The 20,623-nt window shown below is 33.5% G+C and overlaps 2 protein-coding genes across 2 annotated transcripts in view; one reads left to right on the top strand and one right to left on the bottom strand.

The window, feature by feature from the left end:
- LOC149410704 (uncharacterized) overlaps positions 1-3,751 on the bottom strand; it is a 57,621-nt gene extending 53,870 nt beyond the window's left edge. The window contains exons 1-2 of the mRNA XM_089647934.1: positions 2,978-3,751; positions 860-1,189 (exon numbers count right to left, since the gene is read on the bottom strand). Coding sequence (XP_089504060.1) covers positions 860-1,189; positions 2,978-3,133 — 486 coding nt within the window. The 5' untranslated portion in view covers positions 3,134-3,751. The remainder of the gene's footprint in view (positions 1-859; positions 1,190-2,977) is intronic.
- Positions 3,752-4,987: 1,236 nt separating this feature from the next.
- Positions 4,988-20,623, top strand: part of Pdk (pyruvate dehydrogenase kinase) — a 99,123-nt gene continuing 83,487 nt past the window's right edge. The window contains exon 1 of the mRNA XM_089647935.1: positions 4,988-5,253. Coding sequence (XP_089504061.1) covers positions 5,151-5,253 — 103 coding nt within the window. The 5' untranslated portion in view covers positions 4,988-5,150. The remainder of the gene's footprint in view (positions 5,254-20,623) is intronic.

Genomic DNA, 20,623 nt, shown 5'->3' with positions numbered 1-20,623 from the left:
TCTTCTCGTCTATTAATTCCTATGTCTGTGGGCTGGCTACATTGCAGTCCAGTGAAATTATGACTACCTTGAGGTGCACTGCAGAGTGTAGTATTTAAAGCTAAGTTTTAAATGTTTTGTATGTATTTCGTTACTGTCAAAGAAAATTCTTAACTAAAAAGTTGACATTGTAGAAGTGGGTCTGGTATTTCTTAACGTAAAACTTCACAGCAAATCTGGATTGCCTTTTGTAACTAGTAACTTGCTCGTTGGTTAAAATTATTCCCACTACTGGCACTATAACAACTCTCGGTGACAAGAAGATCGGAAAAGGGTGGTGGGAGGATGTAGGTAAAAATAAAGTAAGATTAAATATACGGTGCTCGAGCATCACCGTTTAATAAATCATATAAATTATTAAATTCTGAAAGAAAAAAACTAATGCAGTTTCGCAATATCTACAATACCACATATTCATCAAACAAAGTCAAATCATAATGACATAAAAAATATTCCAGGTCATAAAACCATCGTGCATTCGGGCAAAGAAATTATATTTATTTTGCGACGAAACTCCACAATATCCTTTCCCCCGTTATGAAGCGAATAGAAAATTTTAATGATAAAAATAAAACAAATGAATAACTTTAGTCCGCCTCAGCACAGATCACCCTAGTGAGGACTAAGAAGTACAACTTGCTATACATATATTTAACATCATATTTTGTATGAATAATGTTTAAATAGTCGCTATAATAAAAAAATAAAAAAATAAAAAAAGAGTTACTCCAGGCTACTTCCACATGAATGGTGAAGATTACCCTTTTGATGGCCAGCCTCCGAAGGAGAGGACTTTAAAAAAATAAATAAAAAAACTAACCTTTTCCGCACCGCTAACCAGTTCCTCTTTTATATCCAACCCTTTAAGTATGCAGAACTCGAATCCATTATCTTGTATTGACCTATCTTCTATGATCTTCTTCACTTTCTTCTTTGTCTTCGTCTTAACTTTTAACTTCATCTTCATCTTTCCCCTTTTCTGCAGCTTCTTCATGGCTTTGAGGGTCTTCTTGCTGAGTATGCTGTGATTTTGGCTCACTTGCATCTGCTTTTCTTGGCATATTCGATCCAATTCGGAAGACAGGATGAGATCGTCTTCGAGTTTTCGACGAATTGTCATCTTGCGAGGTTGTACCTCATTGCTTTGTACCTAGAAATACAGACATTAACCTGGTTACATTTACTAGTTTTTTCAAAACCATTACAGTAAATTAGGACTAATTTCACACTTCAGAAGAGAATGGAAAAAGAAGTTGGATATGTCCCATCTGAATAAAGATTTATATTAGTCAATTTTTTTTAATGTAAAATAGTTACATTTGTATCGTTAAAAAATTTTATTAGAATTAGGGTTTTTAGTATCATTTAGAGAATTTCTTCCGGAAGATTTACATATATAATACAAACATAATATATTTATAGAATTTAGAGAAAAGTCATGCAACGCCGGGTACACGCAGGGTGGGGATTTAAAATTTCCTAAGATCGAAGATTCCAATCGAAGATTCCAATCGAAAATCGGAACCGAAATATTGTGACGTCATATGATTTCCTAACTATATCCACAAATGAAAAACTCTGAAAGTCTATGGAATAAACTTGCAGAGTTTTTCATTGGTGTATAGTATAATAAGTAGGCACCGAATGAGAATTTTACTGTCTATATATTGGCATATCTATGGTTTTTTAGGAACAATTTGTTTCATACAAAAAGCCCGAAGTTATCGATCTAGTGAGTGGTTTATTTATAGTCAGCTAGTTTTTCATAAAGCTAATCAAGTGTTTTTCATAGTAAAAAATAAAGAAAACAGGCAACAAACTACACAAACTCAGTAGTAACTTTGTTATTATTTTTAAATGGCTGCTCTTTACGGAACGGAAAGCAAGAATTCTTATCTCATTATTTATTTTGTTGCCAAGCAAATAAGATTTATTTTAGTAAGATGCAAACATAAATTACGATTGAAATGGTTTGGGCATGTAGAGGGAATTAATAAATAAAAGAGTGTAAGGAGAATATATGACCGGTTGGTGGCCGAGTTGACATAGCGTTTGGATTCCACCCAGGCGTAGTGTGTTTAAATTCCTCGGCTGGCTAAGTCCTCCATCACAACAAGCAATATTTTCCGTTTACTGTAGTGGTAGTAGGAGATTTTAAAATATTGTCAGGTTATTCGTAACACGGGAATGTTTGTCTTTCTTTTTAAAAACAAAAAAATATATATATGATGCTAATGTGGATGTTAGAAGAAGTCCTAGGAAGACATGGCACGATCAAGTGAATCAGATATTTGAGTCGGGCCATGTCAAGGGTCAGAATAATAGAAGAGTATGTATGAAAGTGAATAAGGCACGGAGTGTGTGCCAAGACAGAGTTGTTTGGCGGTCCGTCCTCTATGCTCAAAGATGGTTAGTGCAAAATTCCATGAAAAGAACATATGTTTTGAATGATCCTTCAAGATACGTCGGCATTTGACGGGTACAAATTTGGGCGAACAAGCAGTTAGTTACACTTTTTCATGTTTTATATTTTTTAGTTTTTTGTAAAATCCAGTAATCCGGCGAGAGTGAGATTCTGAACTGGTGTGGACAAAACAGTTTTATAACCGGTTAGTTGCGCAGTGAGCTATGGGTTTCAAGTTCTAACCCAGTCATTGTGGGTTCAATTTTGCTGCTAGCTAAGTCCTCATTGCACAAGCAACATTTTCTAACTATTATTATGGTAGTAAGGAGAATTAAAATACTGTGAGGTTCTTCGTAAAATGGGAATGTTGACCTTTCTTTTTTACATAAAAATAATGACTATTGTTTGATTTTAATAAAAAACAATATACAACATAAAAATAACACAGGCAGGTAGGTACTTTAATTTCAGGATGCAAATTAAACACAAGTTTGAAAATAAAACAGTCTAAATTTAAAAATAGAAACAAACCACCTTCAGGTAAGTGAGACTTGGGGCCAATAATTTTTCGTTGGAGCTGTCAAAATTTTCTTCAATGTTTTCCTCAATTTGTTTATGAATTCTCTCCTGAATATCAACAATTGGATAAAACATCTCCTCATCCTCACTGTTAGCCTCCTCTGAGGACATTTTTGAGCACAACTGAATTTATTTATATTACTTTTATCATCGGAGAATATCATAAATTACAAAACAGGTAAGTTCCACTTCCAATATGATGTTATAGTTTTTACGTTACTTCAAAACAAGCTCACGGGTAATACTTTCAATCATTAGCGTTGATAGATATAGTAATATATATTATAAATATTATTGTATCATCCCATAATTTTGATCATAAATCTGTTAATTAGGCACTTTTTAATGTTTTTCAAAATACAAAATTTGGACTTCGGACGTCATAACAACAACATTGCTTTCTTGACTGTTAACAAAATCAAACACGAGTCATAACGCTATGAACTAAGCATTAAAATTGTAATTTTGGAACCGAAATCGAGCCCGTATATATCGCAACGAAGGCAGATTAAACGCCATTGGACCACGGAGTAAACAGGTTTAGAAAAAAAAAACACTGACAAGATTGAAAAAGAAACTATGAAACGTTTACGAAGCACGGCTGGAACTGGGGTTGAGACTTATTCAGACAGTTGGGGGTTGACATAAGCGATTTTAAAATTTGTATTAAATTATGCCAATTTTTTGTTTTAATAATATTAAATTGGCAATAAAAACAAAATGGCTTTTAAATTCTGACTTTTGACAGTCGGAAGAAATGTTGTCAGATCGACATAAAAATATGTATTCGGGTTTTAAAATAAAATTGATTGCAAATTTTGTATTATGTATTTTGAATATATTTTATGTAAATAAAAGTTTTTAAAATGTAAAATTCGACATAAACAAATATAAATCAGTTTCAGAATATTATCTTTTTTTCATTGCATGCATAATAATAATAATAATAAGGTGTTTATTCCGGTATGTGGGGAGGTTAGTGCAGTCCCACACATTCCATATAGATGAAAAATGCAAATTCTTTTTGATGTATCTGGTATTCGGTAAAAGTGTATAAAACAAAAATAAATTAATTTAAACAGCGCCATTCAGCGATACAAGTTGTGGCGGTAGGTTTACATAGGTTATTACAAAAGTGTTTTAATAAATAATTGCTTAGTTTTCAAAATTAGTTTTTGACCTCAGACTAATTAAATGGCAGGTAATATCAATAACGTGATCCCACAACCATTTTAAGATTATTGATAGCCAAGTTTTAAAAAAAACTATGTTTATGCGCTTTTATCTGTGGAAAATGTGATGAAAAAGTAAATATTTTTCGATTTCTACTACACAATAATGATAATATTATTATCGTCCCTGTCCTTTCTTCTCAAAAACATGTATATAATAATATTCATTTATTTATAATTTATCGTAAACCCGGCAACTATTCTGACGGCTACTTTCAAACTGTTCCGCTAGAGACCACCGCTGGCGCCGCATCTCCACCGAACACCGAACTACAAATTTCAACTTTCTGTAACGCAATTTTGTGAAAAGTTATAAACCGTTGTAGGAAAAACCGAAGAATTTTTAAACCAAATGATACGACCTTTTTATGAGTTCTGTCGTGTTTGCACTATTTCATAACCAAGATCCTTCAGAATAACAAAGTTTCATCTGATAAAACAATGTTAAGCGATAATAAACTCTAATTTAACCATTTTTACATCACATTATCGTATAACACGGTTGTGGCAGATGAAATCTTATTATTCTAAGTAGCCGAAGCGTCAGTTTTCTGTAACGCTATTTTGTAAAAACGTATAAACATTGAATGAGAAACCGGATGACATCTATGTAAATGATATGACCTTTTTGTGAGTTTTGTTATGCTATCGTTTCATAATACGTATGGTGCATCGATCTATAGACTGGAATGGAAGAGCTCTCAAGGTTAGTAACATTTATTTTTCACAACAGTCGAGACGTACTTTGTTTGATACGTCAGTGGTTGATTTTTATGTCAGTCAGAAACTCAGTTTGCGTATGTTTTCGATAACGTCGGGACGTGCGCGATTGTGTCAAAAATCATAATAAATAATTAATTGTTTTTTCTAAGTGTTGTTAAAAAAACATTTTCAAAATGCGGCTCGCAAACCCGATTTTTAGTCACATGACGAAAATGCTGGATTTTTACTCCCAATTCAACCCATCTCCTCTTTCCATCAAACAGTTCATCGATTTCGGTAAGTGAAACGTCAATAAAAACGTGCAATATTTACTGATGTTTTATGTACACTCATATTAAAACACTTTTTAACTTATTTCAGTATAAAATGTAAAAGAAAACACGACGTGTATCCATCGACTTACAAACGTCAAAAAAGATAAATATTTTGCTTTTAGGTACACACTATTGTTTATTGTTTTGTTCGTAGTATATAAAACATGGCGTATGGAGAATCCAAAGTCAAAAATCAGTACCAACCAGTTGTGTTTACGAGAGGTTTGCTGCTATCAATTCCTTTCGGCTTCCACTGCCAAAACGCGCGATAGTTATTATTTAATTAATGTTCAAGTCAATAATATAATGGATTGTTGATTTTCCTACGTTTTTTCCAATGTCATTATTGTAAACTAAACATGTTTTACCCAAATTTAGCAAAAACACGCAGCCTCTAGGGATCTGCATAATTGCATTTTGCAAAATTGAATGCTATTACATACATAAATATATTTGCAAATGATTATTTGCTTGATTTTCATTGCATTTAAATAAAATTTGTTTAAATTATTTGAATTGTTATATTACGTCGCTTTGTTTGTATATTCTATTTGAACTATGTAACCTTGAGTTGACTTTGGTACAAATTACATATTTGTTTTTTTTTTTCTCGAAATATTTCACACTTTTATGTGAGTGGAATGATGTTTTTTAATCTTTGTTTTTCTTACTGCTACCAAACTGACCGGAGGCAGAGGGAATGTGCGTAGAATGTAAGGAAATGTGGAAGATGAAGGTTGAGAAGTACCTGGCTATTCAGATTTGGTCACCAAATACGGCTACAATCATTTCAAGCAACGTTTCATTTCCGAATGGTGGTCGTTGACGATACTGAGTTACGTCGTGTAATGTTTTAAATTGAGCCGCTATCAATAACAACCCTTACGTAGATGGCGATAAGGTTTAAATTCCCGCTTAACACCATCCGCCTGTTTTGATTTATGCAAGAAAAAAACATGGCCAAAAAGTACCTTTTATTTTATTTTGTGGATGTTCAGGCATAAATGTTTAATTTTTTTTCGATCATTTTATAAATAACTTAATTTGCCACATTATACTATAAAATCATAACCGAAAATGGGTTCGTAAGTAGGAGATTTTGAACTTTAAAGCAGTTTTCATAGGCCTTTACATTATTTTTTTCTGGGCTTATAAAAAGACTTATCTAAAAAAATACTCGATTTTTTCAAAGGCCAAGATGTATTCTACTCGCAGTATTTAATTAAAGCATCTGAACATTTCTAGGCGACCAAATTTTCAAACCAAAAACACACGATTTTGCATTACTACGTATGACATCACCTTAATATTGTACAAAATGGAATAAGGTTGTGGAAGTGAGACGTTTCAGATAATATAGGAATGCTCTTTTCGTCACGTAGACCCTAAAAATACAAGTTTGGGTACCTAGTACTTACCTCTCTAACTACTTTTATGACTCCCCTCCTTCTCTTTTCATCCTTCCCATCCTCTCTCCTTAGGTGAATGAAAGTGAAGATAGACAACCGAAACAACGCGCGTGGTTTCACTGAACTAGGTCCAGTGGACATACTTGAGATTTACTGCGTTTAGTATGTATGTTTGTTCGACAGACAAGCTGCTATAAACGCGCATTTTTTTAGAAATATACCTTCCTCTGCTTTTGAGAAGTGCAAAAATCATTCATCGAGTTTCTGTCCGTTCGTAAATACGCACAAATTGCCCAACGTTGGCGCCAACGTGTGAACGCCGTTGCCAACGTTCATTTTTCGTGGTTCCAACGTGTGTTCTTATTATTATTAATATTTATTTAATTAAAAAAGGAACTTTTTTCAGTAGGGTATTTTCAGAAACTATGAATATCGTTAAGGGCGCGCAGGAGCGCCGAGAAATTTTAACGATAGGTATTTGTAAAAATTATTTCTATTTCGTTCATCTCAGCGGGGACAGCAAAAGCGCTATCGGTGTATTGGTGAACCCCAATGCGTGTGTGTGCGTGGCTGCAGGTGCAAGCACGAATCGTCGCGCCGCGCCCGATAGCGACTTTGCGTCATATTATCGCGATCAGTTCTTATAATTTCATTTACTGTTATTCATTTATTCTCAAAATTAAGTAGGTGCCTAGGTACATATTCGTAATAAAATAGCGAGGTCTACATTATTTAATATTGTATTGTACTTAACTTTATTATTATTACTTACTACAAATATGTACGTAGATACATCTATTTTGCCTCCGTGGTTGAGGGGTAAGGCTCTCGACTTCGAGTCCGGAGGTCTCGGATTCAAATCACGGCGTGCGCAAGTAAATTGATTTTAATTAATTTATGTTGTTTCACAATATTAAAAATAATATTCATTAAAAAGAATATTAATTAAATATAATATAAAATAATTGTCTGGAGAAATAATGATACACGCGGCGACTTAGTTACGGCCAAATCAGCTATCAGCTTACAGGGTTTTGTAATACTAGTCCAATTAAGTCTCCAATTGGGGAATCCACAGTCTCACTGGCTCCAGACGGGAGCAGTTCGGACTCTTGTGCGGTATTCACATAAAAAAGTCACGTCGCAACTCGCAACTAGAGCGCCTGCTGTTCGCTCATCACCTCAGTCACATCGCGACTTGTGCGTAGTTATATACATGTGACTGCCTGCTCCGAGCTCATCTTCTGCACACGCACAAGTAAATGAGACTTGTGGGTGCGTGTATACAGGTTGCTGCACACATAAAAAAGGAGATATCAAATATAAAGCACGAACACACCAACTGCACATTTTCCGATTTAAAATTTGTGAAGGAACGACGAAATGGTCTTCTAAGCCAGTATGTTTTCGAGTGCAAAATGTGCAAGAAAATAGAATACGTACACTCCGAAGACCCGAAACGGAAAATGTCTATAAATACTGCTGTCGTCGAAGGAGTGATGTGTACAGGAAATGGGTATTCACAATGGAATGAAATTTGTGGGGTTTTAAATATGCCAAATATGGATTGTAAGACTTACACGAACATAGAACAATGTTTAGCGCCGACAATTGAAGAATGTGCCTTAGAAGAAATGATCGCAGCTGGTGAAGAAGAAAAAAGGCTAGCCATTTTAAACGGTGACGTAGACGAGGGTGGCTATCCTTTGGTAATGGTGGTTGCAGATGGCTCCTGGGCAAAGAGGTCGTACAAAAGTGGATTTAGCTCCTCATCTGGCGCAGGGTGCATAGTTGGACTACGAACTAGAAAGGTTTTATTTCTGGGAGTGCGAAACTCATACTGCTGCATATGTGCTAGAGCTACTAAACTACACATAGTTGCTTCTGAGCACATAGGTGTTTCATAAACTGGCGTGACAGTGCTAATGCCATGGAAGCCCATATTATAGCAGAAGGGTTCTCGAGAAGCATTGAAATGCATGGATTAAAATTTAACAAACTAGTTGGTGATGGCGACTCCAGCATCATGAAAAAAATAGTGCAACAAATGCCATATGGTCCTAACCTTATAGTACAAAAAATAGAGTGCGAAAATCACATACTACGCAATTTTTGCAACAAAATGAAAGCACTTGGAAAAAAACCAACAACACTAAAGGCTTTGTACCAGTTCATATAAGGAAAAAGGTTGAAGCAAACGTTTTACGCATGAGAAGAGCTGTAGTTGGAGCAGTAAATTACAGGAAAGAGCAAGAAAACACAGTACAAAGTGATAAAATAAAAAATTTGAAAATTGATATAAAAAATACCGCAAATCATGTTTGGTGATCATAAAAATTGTGCATCGTACTATTGCAAGCCCGAGAAGTATACTGATGATCCAAATTTAGTAAGCGATCTTCGAGATTGTGGAATATGGACTGATATCCAACAATTCTTATTGTCTCTAATAGCAAATGCAGAAAGTCTTATTATTGACGTGACAAATAACACTGTGGAGCAATTCAACAACGTTATCGCCAAATTTATAGGTGGAAAAAGGGTAAATTTTACTACAAGAGGATCTTACCAAGCAAGATGTTTTGGAGCAGTAGCTTCGAGGAATAGTGAATTGGCAACCCATTCAAGAATACAAAAGAAAATCCAAGGCCACAGTCCCGGCAAATACACGAAGCACTTTATAGAGAGAAAACGACGTTCGAAGGAGAATACACAAATGTGTCGAAAAAAAAAACTAAATTATAATGAAAATACGACAGAAAAAAGAAAAAAAGTTACAGGGCCCGATGAAAATTATGGTCAATTGGAATTAGAACCAGATATGCCACCTGAAATATTTGAAACGAAAAAAGAGGAATTTCTCAAAGAATTATCTTCAACGAATAAGGAAGAGCTCGAACGGAATACGGTAGGCCAAAGCAATAACAATCTGTGGGCAATTGAAAGACGTAAGCGGATAACGGCGTCTAACTTTGGTAAAATATACAAGCTTCGGCAAAAAACTTCAGTTACGGGAGTATTAAACTCTTTACTCTACTCACAATTCAAAGGAACTATGGCCACAAATTATGGAAAAGAAAATGAAAGCCTAGCAATAGAGCAATTTTCAAAAAAAACAAGTTTGCAGGTATCCGCTTGTGGGCTATTTATCGATAAAACGAAAAACTTTTTAGCGGCAAGTCCGGATGGCCTTATCGGTGAGGATTCTATAATTGAAATTAAATTCCCTTATAGTATAGCAAATATGTCACCAGAAGAGGGAATTGCACAAAAGATAATTGATTACTGTAAATTGGAATACCATTCTTTAACATTAAAACGGAATCATAATTACTTCTACCAAGTACAAGGCCAGTTACATATTACTCGACGTAATTATTGTTATTTTGTTGTGTGGAGTCCAAAAGGTTTGCTGTATGAAAAAATTGAGAGGGACGATGAAATCTGGCAAAAAATCGTTCCACTGTTAGAAAATTTCTACCACCAATGCCTTTTACCAGAAATAATTGACGGTCACATACCAAGAAATTTACCGGCGAGGGAAAGGTCTGGACCATAAATTGTTTTAATTTCATTGTGTAGATGTTAAACAGTATTTTTTATTACAATAAAGCGTTTAAAAACAAAAAATATTAGATCATTGAACAAGATTGAAAATGTCAAGTGATGTAGGAGGTATTCCCAAAAGTGCATTTTTCTGTAATAATATAACGTATTAAAAAAGTTAAATAAAAACTAAACTAGTTATGTGTATGTACCTAATATGTAGCACAATAAACAATATGGTGCCTCTTATACATAGATTTCAATATTCATTTGTGTAATATGATATTATAATAACATAATCGATTCAACAACATGTGGTAGATGCATATACCACTGAACATACGCTGTACCAGCATTCCATCAAACGATCAGTGGTGTATGTACTTACTATCACACATTTTCTTGTAAAATATAATTTTTTTGAAAAAAAATCTAGAACAATATATTTAGTCAAATATAAAAGTTTTTTTTTGGTTCGGTAGTTGTATCTTAAAAAAAGTGTCCTATAAAGGGATAATATTATGTTGAGTACAACCTTCAAAAGTTATCAAAAAATATTTTAATTAATTTTTGTGTTCCATATCCAACTCGGCAATACGGAACGGAATCATCTCGGGGTCTGTCTGTAACAGGTTTTTTTTTTCAAATTTATTCCATTAATTTATTTGACGTAAACAAATTAAATTTGTCACAATAACTTTAGTAAATAAGCTCGGTAAGTATTGGCACACTCAAGATAAGTCACCAAACAGAAAAATAATTTTAAAAAAAACATCGATAACTCGGGACATGACAACACTAGTGGACTAGTGTGTCGATATAATTATTGAGAATGTCACATCACTTCGTTGACTGTATACGTATTCAACAAAACCCTCTCCGCCCCCCCTCACCCCCGAATACTGAGAGAAAGGGACACATGCACCTCAGCCTGATAATACCTAAATAAAATTGTCAAAATCGAGATTTTGTAGTCCTCATTTTTCTACTCCAAAACTGAACCGATTTCCAAGATTTTTTTTACCAAATGTATTGGAAGAAAACATTCTATGTCTGTACGTTTTGCTTTTTTTAAAAATACATCGTCTTATTTGTATACTGAACGTTTGTTGATGGCGTTAAAAAAAGGCAATTTTAACAATTTTTGAAGGGTTATAACTCCTATAAAAAGTAACTTATCAAAAAAATCAAAACGTACCGACACGCTTGCGGTCAATATTCATATTTTGTAGAAAAAATATTTTCTCTAGTGTCAAAATCCAGAGAGGGAAATGAGGAATACGTTTGTATGGAAAAAAAACCACCCGGTTTCCTCTTAAGAATGTGTAGAATATTTAAGATTTATTTTTCTGATCATGATTATCGTAGGTACAATAAAATATGTAATTTTTTTTTCATAGTTATTGATTTTTAAAAACGATCTAAAATCTCACATTCCGAAACGGTTCCAACTGGCTACAACCACGTGATTACGACGTAGTAAACGCGACTGGCTGTGTGCTTTGCCGGCGTGGCGTCAACGCCGCTATATTCATGAATAAAAACGATCATGTCGTTTTGGCTGCGAATCGAAAATGGCATCGTCAACATAAAAATAAAATAACTGTATTTTGTTTCTAAATTCGAACAAGTTTGAAACATGCGGTATGCAAGCTATGCATCCGTGTTCGTGTTAACTGTGGCTTCGGTACCCATAGAAGGAATGCGTAGCGCCCTTATAGTAAGCGTTCAAAGATTGTTTGAGAGGGAGATATGTAAATACGAATGTTAGAGGGAGCGCGCTAATATTAAAAAAAACGAAATAATTAAGCGAAAATGGTGAAATTTTTAATAAAACACGATTCGTATGAAATATCAAAAATCTCTCGACAAACGCTTTAGTTGCATTTAAAGATACACTGATACAATTTTTTGATGCCTATAACATATTGAATAATAGAACAAAACGTGTTTTTAATGATTTTCGGATCTTACTTTGCGATTTTTTTTCTATCGAGGGAATTTCATATAATTAGCGCTCCGGTTTTACAAATGTATAGATATATTATCTTCAAAAATATATATATTTTTTTTAATAACTTAAAGAGTTAATTAGAAACTTGTTATAAATCGGTAGACATTGGGTATGCGGGGGCTGGAGTGACTTTTAGCAAAAATGGCGCTATGCAAATCATAAAAATATTATAGTCATATTAAATAAATAAAAAAATAAAAATAAACACTCACTCAAGGCAGATGAAGCATTTCAGTTTCTGAATGGTGGTCTTTCACTCGGCGATACTGAGATGTTTCAACAAAATGAACAATAAATAGTTTGGCACGTCTTGAATGGCTCGACTTTATGTATTATTCTATCACGGGTGTATTTTTCGATAAATCAGCATAAAATTATGCATAGTTATGCTAACAAAGTCGTTTTGATGTTGTTGTTATTTTGTTATATCAACGATGACAGAATTTTAAAGGTTGTGTTTAAATAATATAATCTGTTAACCTTTAAAAAGCCGAATTCCCGCGATCTTCGATTTTCGCCGCACAGACGAGTATACCTATATATCTATGGTGAAAGTTGGCCAAAGTCGGAAACATTTACTTTATTATAAACCCCAAAAGAAATTGTTATCTGAAAAACTTCTAGATAGTCATCACATCACTCAGTAGTTTGGTCTCCCTCTCCCACAAAATTCACATTTAATAACATTGAACGAATACAAAAAAAAATTCTTCGTTTTATAAATTTTAAATTCAATATCCCACTAGAAGACTTACAATATCATTTCTTATTAAATACTCTAAAAATACACACATTGGAAGACAGGCGTAAAATAAACGACTCAACTTTTATATTCAAAATTCTAAACTCTAAATTCGACTGTTGCAAACTTCTGCAACCCATAAACTTACGAATACCTACAATAACAACACGACAAAATACACTATTCCAATGCAACACACATAAGCGCAATTACATTGCGAACTCCCAAATACAACGGTTTCACACTATGGGAAACCAATACTTAGTTGATGTCGATATATTTAATATTAACATCGCGAATTTTGTGGATCACGTAAAAGATTTATTTCAAAACTATTTCTAAATGGAAGTTGTATTTTTGTAAACCAGTCAAATCGCTGTATTTTTTTAATTTATGTTCTTGTTCTTTTTGTTTCTTGCATATATTTTTTAATGTAATTTTTATTTTTATTATTTCTTTCTCGTGTTTCAAAATTGTCTGTCAGCAAAATTGTACCACCTACATGTGAAAGCCCTCTGGCCGTTAAATAAATAAATAATTTTAATAATTCCATCTCCCTACCTGATGACTTACTTCCTTACCGGAAAACAGTCGTTGTATGAATCGCATTTGTTCTCGTCGCTTGTGTTTTTCACATTAACGTTTTGAGAATGTTATCAGTAGAGTAACAAGTTTTTTTTTATATATAGGTAGAAGGTATGCACTATATTTTTAAATATTTAGTTTAATATTGCAGTCGGTATACCTAGTTATATTTTCATAAACATACGTATTTAAGTGTTAAAAAAAGTTTTTCTGTATAATCATCATAATTACAAGCATTTATATATGCAGGTTTGGTGGAATTCACTTAATATTTTTGATGTTACCGTAAAATTTAATTATTCCTTATAAGATTTTTAAAATTTACACTTATTTTCGGCATTTTTTTTACAATCACTTTAAACATTTCGGTGTCAAAAAAGAATATTCTTAACTAACTAACTAACTAACCATCACGCCGTTACCCCGCAGGGGTAGGCAGAGAGGACGGACCGCACAAACAACTCGGTATTGGCACACGTTCCTTGCCTCATTCACATTCATACACCGTCTCATACATAATCTTCTATTATTCTGACTCTTGACAAGGCCCGACTCAACTATCTGATTCACTTGGTCGTGCCATGTCTTCCTCGGGCGTCCCCGACTTCTGCTACCATTCACATTTGCATCGTATATTCTCCTTACACTCCTTTCTTCACTCATTCGCTCTACATGCCCAAACCATCTAAGCGTCCCTTTCTTGATCTTACTCACTACGCTCATCACTACGCAATCAGCCTTTGCTCTCTTTACGGATCTCCACATTTCTCACAAGTATTCTTAAAATCTCATATTAAATCTTAATTCCTTTATCATGAATCAACTCGAAAAAATTCACTCCATAGATTTGGCCAACTTTCGAGGTAAAATACTTCACGGTGCGCCGTTATAAATCTTATGATTTCAGAGGAAATTTTTGTTTTGATTTATTAAATAAGAGAAAATTAGAAACATAAAAACCGTCTACTGTCAAACAACATTATTTTTTCTGCGATTTTTATTCTATTGGTGTATTTGACGGTAGCAGTGTTTTCATCTTATTGAAGGGCCAATTATTGATCTTGTGGACAATAATATCAAGGGCGGCCATCTTGGAAGACAATCTTGTAACGTTGTACTGTATCCTCTATAGATCTATAATATATAAATGTATTTATTTAATATGCATACCTTGAGCGCATTATCATTTCCCTATTTGAAAAATATGCATTTTTCATTAAAAAGTGAATAACCTAGGTTGATTTTAATTTACTCGAAATGTGAAGACCAAAAACTTAAAGTATAATTTATTGAACACTAGCTGAAGTTCCCGGCGTTGCCCGGGCTTTATGCAGAGTTCTTAGAAATTAGATGTAGACAGTCATTTTTCTTATTATTTTTCGGAATAACTTATTGAGTAAAACCTCAAATTATAATATTTAAATACTGAAGACAATATTAGTGATTTTTTCAAACGAAAATCTGAAACAGAAAAATCAGAAAAGGAAACGGTCACATCTGGGACTCGAACCCAGGACCCTTGTCTTTCCGGGACAATGCTCTACCAACTGCGCTAATGGGACCCTATCCTATTCGGTCACTTTTAACTGTATCATACTTCGAATAAGAACTACCAACGTTGTCTTCATTTTTTCACCGCACATTTTTATTGGCAACTATCTTTATGTATGATCGCAAGATTCAACCCGAACTAAATGCAATCCTAGACAGCGTCTTATAGATAAACCTATCTTATTGTTTTTATTTTTAATGTGCGACATCTATTGACTTTTTCTGCAAGTCTAGAAAATGAATTATTATTTTTCGGAATAACTTATTGAGTAAAACCTCAAATTATAATATTTAAATACTGAAGACAATATTAGTGATTTTTTCAAACGAAAATCTGAAACAGAAAAATCAGAAAAGGAAACGGTCACATCTGGGACTCGAACCCAGGACCCTTGTCTTTCCGCATTTAGTTCGGGTTGAATCTTGCGATCATACATAAAGATAGTTGCCAATAAAAATGTGCGGTGAAAAAATGAAGACAACGTTGGTAGTTCTTATTCGAAGTATGATACAGTTAAAAGTGACCGAATTGGATAGGGTTCCATTAGCGCAGTTGGTAGAGCATTGTCCCGGAAAGACAAGGGTCCTGGATTCGAGTCCCAGATGTGACCGTTTCCTTTTCTGATTTTTCTGTTTCAGATTTTCGTTTGAAAAAATCACTAATATTGTCTTCAGTATTTAAAGTCATTTTTCTCTTCTTTTTAACTTCAAGTGTGGAAAAATTCATCAAGTATCAAAACTATGCAGTGACCTTTCTCTTGTTTTGAAGGTCAAGTGCGCAAAATTTTATCAATCTCGGAATAAAACTGTAGATTTGTATATAAATCGAATCCACCTGCCCGATATTATTCTCAATGTAGGTTATTAATTAGGTAGGAAGTAAGTACGCTTGCCCTTCAGAAGTACCTACCCATCCGTTCATTATATATAATATACTATCAAATTTTGGTGGTAATCACGTTCACACTCGCGGACGTACACGCATTTCTCTGAAATCGGATGAAATTACAGCAGTTAATATACGAATTAAGTGTCGGTCCTACCCATCGGCAATAAATTATAAGTATCATGGTAAAAAATCTTTGTTTTGTTGCCTTTCGTGGCATAGATCTTTGATTGGATCTTAGAATTTGTAATGGTTTTATGAGAATTTGATCGTTGGTTGAAGGAGCCGTAGTAATTGAAGCTATGGAGGTTTAATTTATACAGGGTTTTCCAATAAGAGGTGTTATTTTGATATTCAATCTAAAAGATCAATGGTTTCGTTGCTTGTGTGGCACGTAGCGCCGTCTTGTTGAAAGTAAACGTTGTCCAGATCAATACCATCCAATTCCGGCCATAAAAAACATTAATCATCTCTCGATAGCGCAATCCATTCACCGTAACTGTTGCTCCAGCCTCATTTTCGAAAAAGTAAGGTCCAATGACTCCGCCGGACCATAAACCGCACCAAACAGTCACACGTTGAGGATGAGAGGCTTTTCAACAATAACTCTTGGGTTTTCCGAGTCCCAGATGCGACAATTTTGCTTGTTGACGAAGCCACCGAGGTGGAAATGGGCCTCATCACTCAAGAGAATTTTAATAATTTCAATGCGTTGTTGAAGCGTGTATCGTTCCATTTTTATTAATGGCGTAGTTTCTACTTATCAAATGTCAAAAAATGACAGCTTCAAAAGTAACATCTACCGAAATAGCAGGCTATTCAAAATAACCTCTTATTGGAAAACCCTGTATTATTGTTAGACAATTAGAATCTATTAATTAGAGGCTCCTCACACTTTCAGAGCAGCGTCGTTTTCTTTCGACTTTAATTACACCAGAGGCGTGCATTGCTCTATGACTAAAGGTTGGTTATCACGGAATAAAGGATTTGGTTAAGCGTAGTTTTAAGAATTGATTATGCATTGCATATTTGAAAATGGCTATTATACCGTTTGTTATCATCCGCTGGCCGTTTTTTTGGTTACCTGAACTAATGAGCATGCAAATCAAAAAACCTGGATTAAAGAAATCAAAAATAAGAATTAAACATAATTTTGAAACAAAAATTAGTTATATGAGCTTAAAAAATAACAGCCTTAATAATAAAAAAACACCACCTAACCGTTAAATGGTGTTTTCGTTACACATTGAATAAAGACTACATACTCAGATTCGATTTGGCACTAATAACTGTGCTCCGAAAGAGCTGGCAACGTTGCATTTTGGTAGACTGACGTTTGAAATTCCAGTGTTGAAAAATCGAAGTTTTTTCGAAAGTATTAGTTTTTAATTGACTGTTACTGCGTGAATTTGATGTCTTTTACATAAATGCGTGTGTAGGTAAATATAAATCTTAGAAATCTACTTTTATATTGCGCAAACAATTAATCCAAAATGTCAGTTTTTGGTTATTCTCTGAGAATTATTATTTTGCTTTAATTTTAAAAACGAGATAAAAGTGAAGTGACAGTTTTCTTGTAGTTTTCTAAATAAAAGGAATGTGTTTTCTAAATTTTGTATTTTCTACAATTTTTTGACGTTTGGAGTAAAAATGTGTTTTTTTTTCATCAAAATATTTCAACATATAAATATTTAAACATATTTCAAATACGAAAAATTAAAAGTAATTTTATGTAGTTTTTAAAATGGTATTTGTAAAATTAAACACACCTTTTAAAAGTGATATAGAATCATTAAAAGTGATGAAAAAAACAAGGTTAAATACTTACCTATGTAACCTATTTAACCTAGTTTTTGTTTCATCACTTTTCATGACTTTATATCACTTTTTGTAGGTGTGGTGAACTGTCATTTTGATGAGATACCCGGTCACTCTCGAGGAGGACTAAGAAAAATAGAATGAAGTATCCTTATGATTTGTTTAGTTACAAATAAATTGTGTCGAAACGAAATAAAAAAAAATAAAAAAGTCCTTTTTTATTTATACAGGGTGTATCGGCACGTACCCGACAAACTTTAACCAGCTATTCCTTAGCACATTTGGAGTAAAAAATGTTATGGGCACTTAGCTGTCCGGTTACATTTTTTTTTAATAAAAAAAATTATTATTCATATTTTCACCACATGTCACCAATGTTTTATCCTTTGTCAAAGTTTGAAAACCCATCTGGCAATATTTTGTTCGAGTTTCGTTGAATAATGTACGTACGTACCTACGTTGGCGCGCTTTGACAATCACAACGAAATGGCACGGCACCATTCGTCTCATTTTTAACTATTATTATTTAGCGTGTACGAAAGAGCGAGGACACTTTTTGACACACTTGCCAATAACAGCTGTTGGACACGAGATACAATGCAAATGACAGTGACGGAGTGTGGATTTTTTATTTATTTTTTGTTTTTAATGGAAAAAAAATGTTACCGGACAGCTAAGTGCCCATAACATTTTTTACTCCAAATGTGCTGAGGAATAGCTGGTTAAAGTTTGTCGGGTACTTGCCGATACATCCTGTATATTATTTTTTTTTTAAATATAAAATTTTTATGGTTATGTTTTCTTAGGTACAGCTTTTCCGCCTTTATGGACTGCACGCCACTGGTAGCTAATTAGTAGACGGAAAACGAATATAAGTGTTCGTCTACAAAACATCGGTACATCGAACACTCGTGTAGTGGTAGTATATTATCGATTATTTTGGAGAAAGTAGAGTAGGTACCATTACGTCATACAAACTACGACTTTAAGCACAACCCATCAATTATGGAATATGTAATGAACATGAACAACTTTAACCACCTGAACGCACGATTCATAGCATCATTTTGATACCTTCAGTTTTGGGGAAAAAATGGTCTCAAGTTTTTCACTTTTTTATTGTATGAAACAATTATTCAATTTAAGGCGAAGCTTAATGCTAAGTCACTATTTCGAATAATCTTTATAACGAATTGGTGTACATTATGAATACCACAAATATGCTTTAGATTTATTTTTTTCATCAAAAAATTACAGAATATATATATAATATATCATTAGTAAGTTGTATAATTATATGTCAGTTAGAAACAATGAAATTGATGAAAGAATAATGTTACAATAATACGGCAGTTTCTAATATAAGAAAAAATATATATGAATGTAAGAGTGTTATATAGAAATGGCATAATATACTATATTTTAGGTTGTGCATAACCTGCCTCACTAGGCGAACCTGTATTGAGGCAGAATTTTTAGTTAATTATTTCTCCATTTAGTCTATGGTTTGCTAATATGTAAATGTTTAATATGGGTTCCCATACAGCAATCCATTATTTTAGGTTACATTATTGTTTACATATTGAATAAATTGAAGGTTTTCTTATCATTGCCCTTGAGTATAATACAAATAAAAAAATAAATGTAAACCAGTAAAAATATTTTTTTTCAATAGAAATGTATGAACGCGTAAAGGAAACAACTTTAAAAAAATACAGTATTATAGCTAAGATTATCTGTGACAGTTTCACTTGATTAACTTTTTTGCTTTCTTATAAAATTATTTACGAAATAAATAAAAACCACTTCTGTGCTTGAAATCGAACGTTTCTAGAGTCCGTTTTTCAAGCGATTTTAATGCCTATTACTTACATTCGTGACAATATAAAGCATACCAAGAACATACACATTTTTGGCTTGTAGCTTCCTCTTAATTTACATTTCAGACTTCGTAACTCCCGATTGAAATGATGTTATGAAGAATGAACTGAAATTTGTTGCGTTTGCCTAGAAAGAGCTGTGCAAGTTTCATAAAGCTAGCGCCCACCGTTGAACAGTTCTTTTCTGCTTCAGAAAAAAGATTTCTGCTTTATAGTTTAGAGCTTGTCAAAATGCTTAAAAAGGTGTATTATTTTTTTAAACCGCAAAATCTTACTTGCGACCACCAACCCATCAATCAACCATTAAAAATTATTCATGTGTTGCATGCAATGATGTGCAAATTGACAACCTAGCAGGTCTTTCATTTATATTTTTAAACTGTCAGAACAGAACAGAACAGAACGTAACAAATAATAACGTATAATCATTTTTTAGATTGTGATCCGTACACTCTGTACTCTCGTGAGCACTGAATTCAGTATAGAAATGGTTCCAGAACGCCATTCAATAATGTTAACTCTTCAGGCCTCTGACACATTAACCGTTCTTAAAGATGCTGTCAGAATGGCGGAGAATTTGTGTGTGTTTTCACCTTCTCAATAAAATCCAAATAAATGGAATACATATTTCCGAACGTATCCGAAAACTAATTAATGTTTTTGAAAGTTGATCAAATAAAATACGCCTCAAAATTTTAATGTTTGAAATAAACATACATATTTTTAAATATTAATATTTTAAATCAAACACAAAAAGTTTAAAAATGGAACAAATTCACTCTACGGATAATAATGGCTGTTTGTTAAAAAAACGTAGACTTCGCGTGGCTACTCCGACTTACAGCTCGCAATAGTCGCAACACTCATGTGCTCTGGCGGAATAAAAGGGTACTATCCAACA

This window comes from Hesperophylax consimilis, chromosome 27, assembly GCF_061612785.1.
Source record: "Hesperophylax consimilis isolate HC1 chromosome 27, BYU_Hcon_1.0, whole genome shotgun sequence".
Taxonomy (NCBI): domain Eukaryota; kingdom Metazoa; phylum Arthropoda; class Insecta; order Trichoptera; family Limnephilidae; genus Hesperophylax; species Hesperophylax consimilis.
This window is presented reverse-complemented; position numbering and strand designations above follow the sequence as displayed.